At 51.7% G+C, this 15,010-nt stretch overlaps 4 protein-coding genes across 4 annotated transcripts; 1 reads left to right on the top strand and 3 right to left on the bottom strand.

Moving 5' to 3' along the window:
• Positions 1-629: 629 nt before the first annotated feature.
• On the top strand, positions 630-2,543 carry PMZ80_007816 (uncharacterized protein; the record flags this gene model as incomplete). Its single annotated transcript, XM_064876222.1, has 1 exon — positions 630-2,543. One exon carries the CDS (start codon positions 630-632, stop codon positions 2,541-2,543), a length of 1,914 nt encoding a protein of 637 aa, XP_064728486.1.
• Positions 2,544-3,976: 1,433 nt separating this feature from the next.
• PMZ80_007815 (putative NRPS-like protein biosynthetic cluster) lies at positions 3,977-7,807 on the bottom strand (the record flags this gene model as incomplete). Its single annotated transcript, XM_064876221.1, has 1 exon — positions 3,977-7,807. The coding sequence occupies one exon, from the start codon at positions 7,805-7,807 to the stop codon at positions 3,977-3,979; it is 3,831 nt and encodes a 1,276-aa protein (XP_064728485.1).
• Positions 7,808-8,932: 1,125 nt separating this feature from the next.
• Positions 8,933-10,747, bottom strand: PMZ80_007814 (uncharacterized protein; the record flags this gene model as incomplete). The annotated part of the gene is made up of 1 exon (XM_064876220.1): positions 8,933-10,747. The coding sequence occupies one exon, from the start codon at positions 10,745-10,747 to the stop codon at positions 8,933-8,935; it is 1,815 nt and encodes a 604-aa protein (XP_064728484.1).
• An 855-nt stretch (positions 10,748-11,602) lies between these two features.
• On the bottom strand, positions 11,603-12,986 carry PMZ80_007813 (uncharacterized protein; the record flags this gene model as incomplete). Its single annotated transcript, XM_064876219.1, has 2 exons — positions 11,603-12,766; positions 12,813-12,986. The coding sequence occupies 2 exons, from the start codon at positions 12,984-12,986 to the stop codon at positions 11,603-11,605; spliced, it is 1,338 nt and encodes a 445-aa protein (XP_064728483.1).
• Between the last annotated feature and the right edge of the window lie 2,024 nt (positions 12,987-15,010).

Raw genomic sequence — 15,010 nt, 5'->3', positions numbered from 1 at the left:
AGGCAGTCTTAGACGTACTTTCCCTCAGTGTGGATACACCAGCTTGGTTTCTGGGAAGCAGAGAGATACGCAGCTGCTCGACAAGCGCCCATCTCCCAGACAAGCCCACCACCCACCAGCAAGCACACAGTCCATCGACAAACACAATTCGCAAATGGAAATGATCATACCACAAACATACATTGGTCTAGAAGCACTAGCTTTCACAACCTAATCCTTCAACTCATCGATCTTGCAAGGAATTGATTGCAAACCCATATCGTCTTGCACAGCGACGTATATCATCGATATCACTGGCACAAGGCCTTCAGCGCCGGGTCATCTTGTCACTCCATTTGGCACTCCTGGACCATCATGATGATTACCCACGACATTCACTCTCTGCATATAGTGCAAGCGCTGTGCTTTCACATGGCGTTTGTTCGTCACCGTATCGGTCCTGTTGTCTCTCTGACAGTGCTTCTTGGGCCTTGAGCTTTTCCTCACATGCAAGTTCTTACAACTTGATCACGATACCAATCTGTCTCACAACTGACATTACACAGCGCGCCATCGCCTGCGACTTTGCTCCGACTGTGCTCTTTCCAATCAACTGAACTCAACTGTTAAATGCTTCGGCGGCCAGCGAGATGCCAGCGAGACCGAACTGGGCAGAAGAATTCCGAACGACGCCTCCCAACGACTCCAGCAGAACCCTCCCATTGGCTGCGAACAACACTGACAGAGAGAACGAAGCTATCGACCGAAAAATTGCGAAGCTCATTGAGAATTACAACAACCATGGATTCGCTGGCGCGGTCATGGGCGTCGCGAGCGACAGTATGGCTACTGGCTTCGTCAAACTAGTCGCACCATTGTATTATACCATCAACGACAAATATCCCCGAACCATGCGAGCCATCTATGTTGCTGTGCTTCTCGGCGTTCTGGCAAGATACATTCCCGACTATCTCCCCAAGATATGGCAGTGGCTAAGATCGCATCTTCTGGCTTCAGTCACGATACCGAATTCCTCGAAGTCCTTATACCACAATGTCATGACATACATGCTACAGAAAGCCGCTCTCAAGAACCGCAGAGCCCTCACCGCTCTGTCGGCTGTCGAGGCAAGAAACACCGGCGCTATCATAGCTGATGATCAGAGTGTCATCTACCAAGGTGGGGCGAACATGCAGTTCTTCAAACACAATGGCGATTCATTCATATTCACACGACAAGCCAACGACATCACCATCTGGCGGTTTGGCTGGTCACCAGCAAAGATATGCGCCTTTCTCGATGACATTCACAAAGCAGCCGAGAAGAAGAAACAGACCGAGAAGATTACAGTGTTCGGGGCCAGAGATACCAATGAAGCTCAAGACTACGACAACCAGAACGGCTGGGACGAATACAACAACCAAACTCAAGACTATAGCCACGGATATACTCCAGCCTTCGAATGGGTCGAGTTACGTGCGGCCGACCCACGAACTATGGAGAGCGTGTGTCTGCCTGCTGCTATCAAGGACCAGCTCATCAACGACCTTGAAGACTACTGCTCAGACGAGGCACCTGGCTGGTATGCCGATGTTGGCTCCACGATGCGGCGAGGGTATCTCCTATATGGCCCGCCGGGAACCGGCAAGACATCCTTCGTGATGGCCGTGGCATCGAGATGGAAGCTAAAGGTTTACATAGTTTCCCTATTGGATCCTGGCATGACAGACAACGTCCTGATGGATCTGATGCAATCGATACAGAGAGGTTGTCTGGTCTTGCTTGAGGACATCGATTGTGCTGGACTCGGTCGAGAGATCGGAGGCAAGGTTCAGAACAAACTCAACGACAAGCCAAGTGTATCCGAGGATGAGAAAAAGGCAGAACAATCTCACAAAGACACAGCTACTGACTCCACTACCGACACTGCCGATACCGATACCGAAAGCTCGTCGAGTGATGAAAGCTCACCACGGAGGAGGAAATCCTCGAAGAAGTCCAAAAAGTCGAAGCAAAAGTCACACAAGAAAAGTAAGAAGGAGAAGAGAGAGGGGAAGGAGAAGAAGAGAAAGGCTTCGAAAGAGCAAGAAGAGCCCACACCAAAGTCACAAGTCACCCTGTCGGGCCTTCTGAACGCAATAGATGGCGTCTGTGCTCCGACAGGCCACCTACTCTTCATGACCACAAATCACAAAGAGGCTCTCGACGATGCACTTACCCGTGAAGGGCGCTGCCACATGAAAGTCCTCTTCGACTTCGCCGTTCGGGAGCAGGTCGTCGATCTTTTCAAAAGCATTTATCGACCTATCACTTCAAGCAGCAAGCCGAGCTTCGATCTGAAGGAGGTACCAGAGCTAGCACAGCAATTTGCAGACCAAGTGCCGGAGCATGTGTTCACTCCTGTCAAGATCCAAGTATATCTCATGCAGCACAAGTCCAGTCCCAGAGATGCGGTGAAAGGCGCTGCTGCATGGGTCAAGGAGAAGCTGCAGGAGCTGGCGGAGAAGGAAGAAAATGCGAAGGCAGCGGAGGAGGAAGCAATGGCAAAAGATCGAACATCTTGACAAGGTTGATGGTGCAAAGACATGACGAGAGATGAAAAGTCGTGGCAGAACGAGCCTGAAGCAAGAAACAGCCATTTCGACGGACTGACATTGCGCTTGGGGCCTTGAACGTCTCGCAGCCAACTGAGAAGCTCATAGCTTCGGATGGGAATGGCTTGGTCAGCTCCAGCACCCTGCCTCTTCGACTGCAATTCCATGTACCACAATGGTGAAGCAAGCATCATCGAAGGTCGCAAAATTATGTTACAGCACAACTTCGACGCTGAAAGCTGGAAGGTGCCTCTCAGAACAGAAGAAGAGAACGCAAGCTCAAGGATCAAGCTCTTGTGGCAGAGTCAGACGACAACCAAAGTGCTATGGATGATGATGATGATGATAATGATGATGATGATGATGATGCTTCAGTGGCCAGTGAAGTCACTAGTCATATTCCACTAAAAACAAGAAGCAGCAGTCGCGTCGCTGCATGGTTGAGTTAACTTTCTGCTTCCAAATCAATATCGAATTGTTCGTGCCTTGTTCCTGTTTCGTTCCAGCATTCTTCATCAGTACCTCTAACATCCATCAATTCAACCTCCATTGATCCTCAGTTTTGCAGGTTCGATAGCACCGGTAGCAGCGCAGCACCTGGCCAGGTAAGGTGAAGCGCATCCCCCGGCACGACTGGCCCACGAGATCCTCCCTCAGGCTGGCGTAGTTCTTGAACTCGCAATCATACGTGGCAGTGACACAGTCCAGAGGGTAGGCTGCGGTAGTGACGTTGGGTGTTGGTACATGAGTGTCGGTAAGAGCTTCGTCGGCCTTGGCTTCGTAGTATGGGTGATTGTACATACCCCAGCGCCTGCTGCAGGCCATGGCGAACATGTTGTATGATTATGGCACGAGCATCTTGATGAGCAGTGTGGCAGCCAACGTAACCATCCCCTCTTGCGGTCATTGTCAATGGTGGGTGGCCGAAGCTGCTGGCCTGGGAGTCTGGTTCTTCAAAAAAGCCACACACACTCTTTGCGGTCACCGTGTTTTCGGACATATTCTGGAGATGTATCTGGTAGGAGATCGTATGTGCCCATTGCTGGCGGGTTCCTTCCCCTCATCCACAGTTATGAGAATAGCGCATTGTCGCGACTAGTGGCTCCTGCATCTGGGTTATTGCCGGACAGAGGACAGTGGCACGAGACCGCGTTGAGGAGGACGCCGAAGAATAATCGGCCGTGGGAGCAGAGTCGAGGCAATCGCCGATATCTCGAATGCTTCTAGTGCATGCGTGGAGCGGCGCAAAGGTGATCTTGGCTGAGGACCAATGCAGCTTATCTAGGGCAATGTTAGCGAACGAGAAGAAGGAACACAGCAACAAAGACCAAAACGACCAATCGAACTATGTGTTCATTGGGCTAAGTCGTATCGTCGTCCAATCCTGCTTCGACATCGTCCTATCATATCGGCTCATCCCTCGGCTCGATCAATATCTCGTTGACAGCAACATGCTCAGGCTGCTTCAGTGCATACACAATACTGTTCGCCACATCTTCCGGATCCAAAATCTTCGCACCACTTGGCTCACCATACTTCTTGATCGCCTCCTGATCCGTTGACATACCCAGCAAATCGGTCTGAGTATTGCCCGGCTGCACTGCCGTAACGCGCAGACCCTTCCCTGCTGTCTCGACTCGTAGAGCTTGGAGCGTTGCTTCGACGAAGAACTTGCTTGCTGAATAGACGCCCAAGCCAGGAAACACCTTTCGAGCTGCATCCGACGATATGGCGACAATGTGACCAGCACCTCGCTCTAACATACCTGGTACCGTGGACGATAGGCAATGAAGCAGTCCCTTGCAGTTGACATCGACAGTGCGATCCCACTCTGCCACTTGCGCATTTGCCATCATGGTAAAGTACATCACACCAGCGCAAGACACAAGTATGTCGACAGGACCGAGCTCATTCTCAGCTCCTTCCATGAGTGCTTTCACCTGTGCTGCATCTGTCACGTCCGTCTGGTGTGTGATGACTCTGCCCTCGCGAACCACCATCCTCCGCTTCAATGACTCCAGCGCGTCCAGTCGCCGAGCTGCAAGCACGATGTGACAGCCTTCCCTGGCAAGAGCAATAGCAACAGCAGCTCCAATGCCGGAAGATGCGCCAGTGATGACGGCTACTTTGCCAGTCAGAATGCTCTTTCGTGTTGAGAACGCTGCTCCGCCGCGAGCAAGCTGCTGCGTAGGTGGCCGAGGAAGCCAGCCTCTCGCATACCAATGCCGAGCATATGTTTCAAGAAGGACGTGGTCGACTTTGGGCCGCTCGACAATTGCCCGATATGGCCGTGTTTGAGCATTGTTCAGCACGACGATACCCTGCAGGAAGTCGACGCTCGGCATGCCACTTCGAAGAATGTCGACAGTGAAACCACCATCACCACCCTTGGCAGATCCTCTCTTCTCAGTCCACATTGCCACCCAATCATCCCATCCAATCGGCTGTGTAGGGTAGCCGATCTCCGCCAGCACCTCAAACACTTTGCTCGTGTCAATTGGATCTGGATCGCCAAGGTGAAAGACGAGCTGCTTGGCATGGGTCTGGTCACCTAGGTGGACAATAGCCTTACTGACGAAGTCGACCGGTGTCATCTCAGCACGCCAACCTTCCACATCTGGAGCGTAACCAAGTCTGATCGATTCCACGAAAAGCGCATTGAGAAGATCCCAGGCATTGGCAGCACCGGTTGCGCTGTGACCACTGATCGTGCCCGCTCGTAGTATTCTCACCGGCAACCCACGACGTCCAGCCTCGTAGACAAGCTGCTCAGCAACCCATTTCGTCTGCCCGTATCCGTCTGGAATTTTGTCAGGCACAGAATCGACATAGATCATGGCGTCTTCTGGCCAGCCGAAACCAGAAGGAGAAGGAGGCAGTACACCGTTTGTAGAAATGTACTGCACCGTGGCGCCACCAAGACATGCCATGCGAAGAATTTCCCTTGTACCACCAACATTCGCGCCCCGCAGTGCAGCATACGGATAGACTAAGTTGACAGTAGCAGCACAATGAACGATGACCTGAACGCGTTCGGCCATCGATTTGAAAGCATCCGGCGAAAGACCAAGTCGTTTTCGAGAGAGGTTACCAGGCATGATCTCCACTCGCTCCATGATCCCATCTCGCCACAGGCCCATGTCGATGAGGTTTCGTCGCAATCTCGCGATGCCAGCTGGCGCATCGTCCTCCGATGGTTCTGCGAATCGAATCAGGCAGACAATGTGAGCTGAAGTGCTTTCGAGGAGATCATTGAGCAGGAAAGCGCCCAAAAAGCCTGTCGCTCCAGTCAAAAGGACTGTCTTTGCATCTTTGAGAGCACACATCTTCGTCTTTGGTGGCTGAATGTCCTTGTCGAGCACCGAATCTGTTCGTAGTACTGCAGGCAAATCTGCTTGTACCTCGGCAATCTGACCATCACGGACTGCCCGTATCGTGTGCAGGTGGCCATTCAGAGTTGCAGGATCGGCCAGACGAGCAACTGGGACACGAAAGCCGAAGGATCTAGAGAACCTGGAAGCAAGATCTGCCAGCGACAGTGAATGGCCGCCAAGATCGAAGAAGCTATGTTCAGGTGTGATGTTGCTCGGAGATGTTTTGAGAGTAGCGGCCCAGACGGCGGCCACGGCGTCGATGCCAATCGGATCCTGCGCAGCCTTTGTGCCATTGAGGCCATTCGCAGTGGGTGGGTCGGGTAAATTTTTGAGGTCAACCTTGCCAGAAACCTCGTGAGTAGGCAAACTGTCGAGTTCGACCCATAAAGCTGGAATCATATAGTGTGCCAGATATTGCGAAATCGCTTTTCGAGCTCCTGGGCTGTATCCGGACTCGTCAATCTCAACGATAGGCTTGTCTTCGTCATTCTCTTTGTCGGCCACAATGTAGGCTACTAATTGACGATCAAGGCCTTCGCCATGAGCAATCACTGCACAGTTTTTGACTGCCAAATTCCCAATAATGGCGTTCTCTACCTTCCCAGGCACAACGGAGTAGCCGCGAAGCTTGATCATAGCACCAACACGGCCAGTTATCTCGAGCATCCCATTCGGCAACAGTCGTGCCAAATCTCCAGTCCTGTACATTCGTGCCCCTGAAGCTGAGTCGTACGGGTCCCACAAGAAAGCCTTTGCTGTAGTCTCTGGTCGGTTGATGTACCCACGAGCCAGTAAACGTCCGCCGACAAATAGCTCTCCGCTTGTTCCAGCTTCCACCTTGTTTCCGCTTTCGTCGAGGATGTAGATGTGCTTTGGATCCAATGGTAGCCCGACAGGGCAGTAGGTCGCTTCTTCATCAAACATCTCTTTGATGTCTCCGCAAGCAACTTCATGCGTCTCGCACGCACTGTAAACGTTGAGCAGTCGTGTGTTGGGCAAAGCTGCCAAAGCTCGCCGAGCAAGATCTGTGGTGACGACCTCACCATTGAGCCACAAAGTGCGCAGGTTCGGTAAACGTGATCCTATCTGAGGGTGGCGTGACAAGACAGCAGCTAACAACGTTGGTGTCATCAAGGTCTCAGTGATTGCCTTCGAGGCAAGCATATCCACAAGCGCAACAGGATCATAACTTGTCTCATCTGGCACAGTGACAACCGTTGCTCCCCGCAAAAGTGGTCGGATGATTTCCCAGATGAAGAACACATTGCAAGCAACACGATCGTCTGGCTGAAGGTCGGAAAAGCCAAACCTCAAGTCGTAGGAGAGTACTGGTGCGCTGTGAGGGTTGGCAATGCCCTTGGGCTTGCCCGTTGTGCCTGACGAGTAAGCAACGAACGACAGCCTTTCAAGGTCATGCTCGTCCGGCAGTGGTGATGGCTCCTTGGTATTTCCGTTGGTCTCTGCTGCCGGCTCGTCGAAGACAATGAGTGGGATTCCTTCTTTTACCTTGCCCACCTCAGCCCTATAGGTAACAACGACCGCCGGGTTGGCATCATCGATCACATCAGCCAAAAGCTCAGGAGGATATGCAAGCTCAAGCACAAGAAAGGCACCGCCAGCTCGAAGAGCTGCCAGACATGCGATAACGTAATCAGCGCTTCGAGGAAGTAGCACCCCGACTAGGCTATCTCGTCCAACGCCATGGTGTCGGAGGGACTGAGTGAGATCCTCGACCTTCTGATCTAGCTCAGCATAGCTCAATTGTGTCGTGTCGTCTTCCAATGCAACCGCATCCGGCGTTGCTTCAACCTGCTTCGAGAAGAGTGCTGAGAGGTCCTTGCTTGTATCAAGCACAGGCATTTTTGGTGATGTCGCAGAAGCGAAGGTGTGGCTGGATAATTCTCAAATCCAGCGCGATAGTCTGCTGAACCACCGCTTGCTCCACACTTTTTGGTCGGCTGTAATGTTCATGGACTGTGAATTATTAATTATTGTGTCTGTTCTCTCAAAGGTGCCCTTCCTTGATAGCAATGGTCGTGATACCGTTACGGGTAAGCTCGAAGTGTTGAGAAATCTCTGAAAGAAGCTCGGCCAATGAAGGGTGAATGTGCCACGAGATAATCCACTTGTTGCGCCATGATCCAAGTCGTGCCCCGGTTTCCTGGATTTATGGCGACCAGCCGAAGCTTGACGTGATTGTTGAAACCGGCATACTTGCTGTATGGGTGTGAAGCTAGTAGGACATCCACCAAAGCGAACGACAAGCGAAGGAAGCCGAGCTCAAAAACACGAGAGATGCTACCGGTGTGTTCATAAACTTGATCTATGAAGCTGATGAAATGTCGTGGAATGCGAGCAGTTGATGGCAGTTGAGGATCTCGGAGCACAGGAGCGGCAGCTTACCCGAACAGCGGCAGCGGAAATCATTTCCAGGGGTACTCCGGCAGCTCCTGCCAGCGCTATTCCTGAATCAACTTAGCAGGCAGCTACACCCGCCAAACTGCGCTTTCTTTTCTGGAGGAAAGTTGCTGCTGCACATCACCTGCTGGACTAGGAAGTCACTACTTCCCACGATTCACAGTGTTCATTGCGCTCAAGATGATCTGAGCAGTCAAGCAGTATTCCATACATGGGCAACTAGCCTACCATCACGAGAGACTAGAACCTACTCGGCTATTCGAGCATGCAGCCGGCCCCCGAAGAGTAAGATTTGAGTGTTCTGGCAACAGATGGGAGAAAAGCGAGATTGACACGAGGAGAATCAGATCAGAAGAGACGGTTTGAATCAGCAGAGAAGACAGAGCACAAATAATAGCAAGGCGTGGCAACCACAGAAGATAGGTAGAGGAGCAAGAGTACCTCGGAAGAAGCAATGAGTGAATAACGTACAACATATTACAATTTCATGGCTATGGCTTAACTTCGAGTTCAATCTGACCCGTACAAGAGCCAACACGAATTCGTCAATCCTCATACGAGCTCCATCTACTTCACCTTCTCAAGCACCCTATTCCAGGTCTTAACAACCAATCCGTCCACTTTCCCCTTCCCTCCCTCACCGACCACAAAGTCGAACTCATCCAATCCTCCATTCACGCCGAACGAAGTCCGGCTTGTATACCCACCAAATGTGAACCACTCCTGACATCTCATCGAGCTGAACACCGCACCCTCCGGAGCCTCATCAGTCGTCACCGGCCTGTACCTGACCATCCTGAACCCCTGCTGCTGTGTTCCCCGGGTCGTGAAGCTCGTCAGCCCAGTCGGGAATAGTCTCATACGTAGGTCATTCCTCTCGACCTTCTGTAGCTGCGCAAATGCCTCCCGCATATCCACACCATTAACAGTATAGTTCACCATGCTCACTCCCGGTCCGTCATCAACCTCAAGCACAATCTCGAATGTATCATTACCAGTTCCGGTCTCGTTTGCGAAAGTCCCGATGTACTCCCCAGCCAGTTTCTGAGATGCCTCCGTCTTAGCCGCGACCTCGAACGCCGGCACAAACGCAGTAGCGCCCACGTCAGCCAACACTCTCGACACCGCACTCGCTTGGGCCCCAGCCGCGAGAATGGTAATACCGGCATCGTAGTCTGGCAACAGGATGAGGAAGCCCGAGTATTTGCCCAAGTCGCCTGACTTAGTATACATCCACGTTGTCTTGTTTGTCCAAAGAGCTTGATAGATCTCCCATGGCGCACCTACTGCACTCACTCCATCGGCCAAAAATTGTGCTGGCTTCATCCATTGGCGTCGCAATTGTGGTGTCAGGAGGGTGCTGGACAAGATTGAGCGACCGATGGCGCTGAGATCATTGAGAGAGGAGTAGTAACCACCTCCAGGTTGTAGATAGCCGAGAGTTGGGGTAAACTCGGCGAAGGTGTCGTTGAGCGGAATGATCGAAGTCGAATGGTTGGCGGGCGCCTCATAACTTGTTGAGGTCAAGTTCAGGGCTTGAACGACATTGTCCTGGAAGAGCGTCGGAAAGGGTGTGCCAGTGATGTTCTCGAGAGCCAAGGCGAGGAGTGAATATGCCATGTCACTATACACGGGCTCAGTGTAAGTGGCGTACACCGGATGACTGACGAGGATAGAATTGAGGTAGCTCTCCCGGGTACATGGCAGCTTTGCATAGGTATCACATTGCAGACCTTGAGCGTTCTGTGGAAGGTCCTCAGATGGAGGTAAACCTGGAATCGGTGTGTAAAGGCTTGAAACGGCGTTTGGCAGTGCTGGATCTTTTTGTATTCCGGACAGCTGACTGGCGAGCGCTCCAACGGTGATAGTGGACCATCGAAAGTGGTCGATGTCATTCGTATCAGGTTCCTCTCGCGCATCATAAGCTTCCAGCTCAGGGATGAAGTTGGTAATAGGCTGGTTCCAGTGCTTGTCACCAGCTGTCGCTAGCCAGGTATACACCGTGAGAAGTTTTGACAGACTGCCAATCCGATACGTCGTGTCTGAGGCAACATTCTTCACTCCTTCTGCAGGATCGGACAGACCAGTGGCATCGTAGTGGTAGGTATGAATTGGTGAGTCTTCGTGGATCGACCAAGCTTCGAAGGAGAAGGTGGTACCCTCGGCGTCAAGTGGTATCGAGATCGAGCCGTTCTTCAGAGAAGATTCGACGGTCTGCTGAAAAGCTGTGATGGCTTTTTTCAGGGCTGCAGTGTCGGATGGACTTTTCGGGGCTGGAAAGTCAGGCCCTGCGGGTGGGCATGGTCCGCTGCTGAGTGAAGCAGCACCAGCATTGCCGGTAAGCACAACGGCAAGGAGATAGATGGCACGAGTAAACTTCATGGTGGAGGAAAAGTGGTTCGCTGGTTGTACTGCATCGTTCCTGCGAAGTGGTTAAGCTGTTATATACATTATTCGAGCTGTGTCCCTCGCATCTTGACCTTTTCACAATCTAGCTTGGTCTGCAAGCTTCGAGTGCAGCCACAATATTGGTGATATTGCAGGACTGAGCTGTCATTGCTAGCAACATCACAGCTAGGGACTTGTCTTGACGAGGTAGTGAATCCGAGCTGGTAAGCCACATATCTGGGGAATTGGTACCGGAGCAGATCATGTAATTTCGACCCCATGGCTGTAGCCTTGATCAACGAGGTGCTTTGGATTGACAAGAATAGCCACATGCTCGGACCCTGCCACCCCATACTCAATTGGGAAAGCAATGCGAGCATCTTGGCTCGTTCACGTGACAGCCTTGGCACATGAGCAGAGTGATGTCTCGCAGGCAGTATTCGCATCTTCCATGTGATCTTAGTGATCGTGGTTAATAGATATATCCGTGGTGGTGCTCCTTTCATTCTGATAGAAGCCGGCATTCGCAGCTGTACACCAGCTTGATCTGCTCATTTCTTCCTAATTCCTGAGGTGAGTAGGGCGAATGCGCCTGCCGCTAATCAGAAGGCGTCCGCTGCGACCAAAAGATCTTGAGTGCTCACAGTGACATAGCAGGAGCACAGCTAGTCTCTAAATTGAAACTGATTTCAGGCTGTATGGCCATATCGGGGCTCATTGCTTGAGCGATAGATCGCTACTCCAAAAGCAGCCACCACGCACCCAGGACTCCTTTCCATCCAACACCACGCTCAATCGCAGCAGAATACATCAACTTCCCACCCAAAACAGGACGGATCATCTCCCTCATTATCGACTTTCGAGCCGAGCTTTCATCAACGGCCATAACATCATGTTTTGATAGCTCTCATCCAGCTGTGTCCTGATGGCCTTGATCTCCCTCACCGCTGTCCTCTCCGGTCGACTGCCAGTTCCCTGCAACCACCATACGTCTTTGTCGATCTGAGCCGCGATACCGAAGAAATGAGCCAGCACTACCAAAGCATACAGGTCTCGTGCTTCAACCAGATCTATAAAATGTCCTGGTATAATCATAGGAAAAGCCTGTAGCATCCTTCCAGTAGGAAATATTGCCTCGCCAGAGTCGATCTGTTTCTGCATGAGATTAATATAAGCCAGAGTCTTACGGTATGCCTGCTGATCTTCAAAGCTTGATCGCTGTTCGGTAATTGTCTCGAAAACAGCCGAGAAGGGTCTGTCGAGATCTCGATCTAGTGCCTGCTCTGCTAAGATATGCTGATAGGAGTCGAGAAAGAATTTAAAGCTTGGCGAAAGCTCAGGTGTGACAGCAGCATTTGCCTTCCACATAACCGCTCCTGCGCCTCGACCCATCTTCAACCATTCCATAGGTGGCGCATAGACGTCCAGCGGCCGTTCTTGCATCATGGCGAAGGAGGTCCGGAGGATGAGAAATGAGGCGAGGCAAACAGGTTCGGCGTTCTGACCGTCAATCCGGGCGCACTCCTCACGTTGCTGTCTGAGAGCCAGTACAAAGTAATTTTGTCTGGCACTATACACCGCATCATCATCAGGGTCAGATCTGAGAAGATGTGTGGCAGAGAGCGCGAAAGACGCATACAGGACATTGTCATGCTTCAGTGACATCTTCGGGACCATGTTTCGCGATAGCTGCAGCCATTCATCACCAACTCGAGTGGAATTTGAGGGCCCAAAGACAATGTTGAGCAGATTGTTCTGCATCAATCGCAATTCCATCAGTCTTCGAGCCTTCGACTCCGGTATGTCCAAGTCGTCATGTTCACTGAGGTCTCGTGGGAATAACTCTGCCGTCGGAGAAGGACTCTTTCGTGACTGGCTGCGATAGGAACGTCGACGGCGCGGATATGGTCCTTCTGGACTGTCTGTCGGTGATAGATGTGTCCGAGCCTCAGGGTACACACATTCCGCTCCATGTCTTTGACAGCTTCCACATATCGGTTTCTGTTCATCGCACTACCAGTCTCAACACGACCCTTCAGATGCTATCCAGTGTGCTTACTTTGACCCTCCTTGTCTTACACCTTTGACAACCTGATCTCGACTTTTTGTGACCGACCTTTGCAGCCCGAGGGATAGCTGGGGCTGGTGGTATTGGTGTGTCTGCCGGTGTTTCCATTTCGTGGTAATTTGTGTTGATATGTTTCGGGCCATAGTGAAGGGCCAACTTCGCCATCTTTGTATCTTGTGATTTCGTCCATGAGCAAGTATGGCATTACTAGGACCTCCGAGTATATGAGGACTCGGAGCCGGAGCAATGATGCTGCTCTGCGAGTCTCCGAATGAAGCACCAGTGATGGCTTTCCACAATCATCCTAGTGTGTTTCCAAGTGAAGCTAACTTCTGCATAGCCACCTTGCCAGGCAGTCTGAAGCAACACTGGTAAAGTGACCGCTTGGCTGCGAGCAGCAAGACCGAATACTCTTTCAGGTCAATGACGGTATTGGTGTCGTTGCCAGAGCCCCAGCAGCTCCCGTATCTGTCACGACTAGAGTCATGAAGGGCACGGTCGATATTGCGAAGAAAGTGACAGGGTTCTGCACGCCACGATTGGATGATGGAGATTCGTGATGAGCGATTCGAGGATGCCTTAACTGTCGATCAGTCAGTCGGGCTGAAATACGGACTGCTCCCTTAAATTGTCAAACAAAAGTACGCAGAGATTTGTGATTACATGCGTCTGCCGTGGTGCATTGCGTGTTTGAGCCTCTGAAGGGTGCCATGAAGAGTCATGGAACATGGCTATCGGTGCCGAGTTCCTTCAGCCCTACGAGCTTGCGAAACGAATCAACGTCATTGCTGCATGCTTCATCAGCCGCAGCCTTGGCGAAGCGGTGCAGCTGTCAGGCCATGACAATTTGTCGTTGAGTTTCGATGCCGTATTCAAAATCTAGCTCGTACTCTAACACTGGCGGCCTGAGTATGGGGAACATAGCATGGGAAGCGTGGCTTTGTGGCAAAAGGGGGACGCCTGAAGTAGGCAACAGAATAACTTTCGCCAAGCACATACCTTGAGCTGCATGTATAGCCAGGCACGTCCCGGACAAGCAAGGTGAGCACCCCGTCACACTTGACTTGCCTAAAACGAACAGAAAGAGGTGCTCGTCTTGCTTCTCCGGGGTGTGCCAGGTCAAGTCCACAGCACAGCCTTTTTCGTCGTCATCGTAGCATGTTTCTCGATAGCCAAATTGCCGCGCGTTCGCAGAAAGGAGATGTTCGACGCAACAGGGTCGTCGCCAATGGATGGGACCCAGAGACCAGTTCGCAGAATATGATTATGAGCTACCCCAAGCATCTTGATAGTCTTTTCACAGCTACGTGTTCTGTATCGAGACAGGAAGTACAGCTGGCATTATCCCAATTCTCTAGTATTGTACGCAGAGGACTTTCTGATGCCCTGGAGGCATTCTCTTCGACCCGCACTGCTGCCGACCGGTCGAGCGGTGATGGTATATTTCAGCGTCAATATGACTAAGTTCTAAGCCCTGATCGATGATGGGTACCAGAAATACATTGTAGTGTCCCAGGCTAACGCGCGTAGCAGTATGAATCGCGTTCGGGATATGAAGCTGTTGCTAGCGACGTTGATTCTATTGTGCTTCATGGCATCTTGAGAAGCTGTGCTCGAGATCGCTAGGGCGTCATGCGCAATGGTCTCGAGAGTTGAGAGGCTGATGTGGCTGCAACGGTGGAAGGTTGTGCGACTTCTGCAGCGCGACACGGGAGGTACATTCGCTGTGGTTTGTAGACAGAATTTGTGAGAAGAAATCGGGTCGCGTGGCTCCCGCCGTTGGGAATCATCATTTGTAGGAGTATTCACTGATGCATCGATTTCAGTATCAGATCCGCAGACGGAGCATGGCGCCTTCCCGACGCTATTTCTACGAGCCGACACGGCAAGAAACTAGCCGTGCCGACTGAAAGGTTCAGGAGCGCCTAAGCTTTAGGCATCTTAGGCGCGCGCAGGGCCTGGAGTTCAGCTTCGGTGATGTCCGTGTCACCCCTATTTCATGGTGGACACGACCGGCAATTAATTCACGACACGCCGGGCTTGAAGAGAATCAGGCAACCGCCGCACCTGCAGCCGCATTGTTGCAGCAGCGACAGATGCCTCGAAACTTGGTGGTCGTTTGTCGAATGTTCTCATATCTCTTGCATCTCACGAAGAACGTTCTTCTATATATTTCCTCCGTCATATAG

This window comes from Knufia obscura (assembly GCF_036327395.1).
Source record: "Knufia obscura strain CCFEE 5817 isolate CBS 148926 chromosome Unknown scaffold_9, whole genome shotgun sequence".
In the NCBI taxonomy this organism is placed as follows: domain Eukaryota; kingdom Fungi; phylum Ascomycota; class Eurotiomycetes; order Chaetothyriales; family Trichomeriaceae; genus Knufia; species Knufia obscura.
The sequence above is the reverse complement of the archived record's forward strand: the minus strand, read 5'-3'. Positions and strand labels throughout refer to the sequence as shown.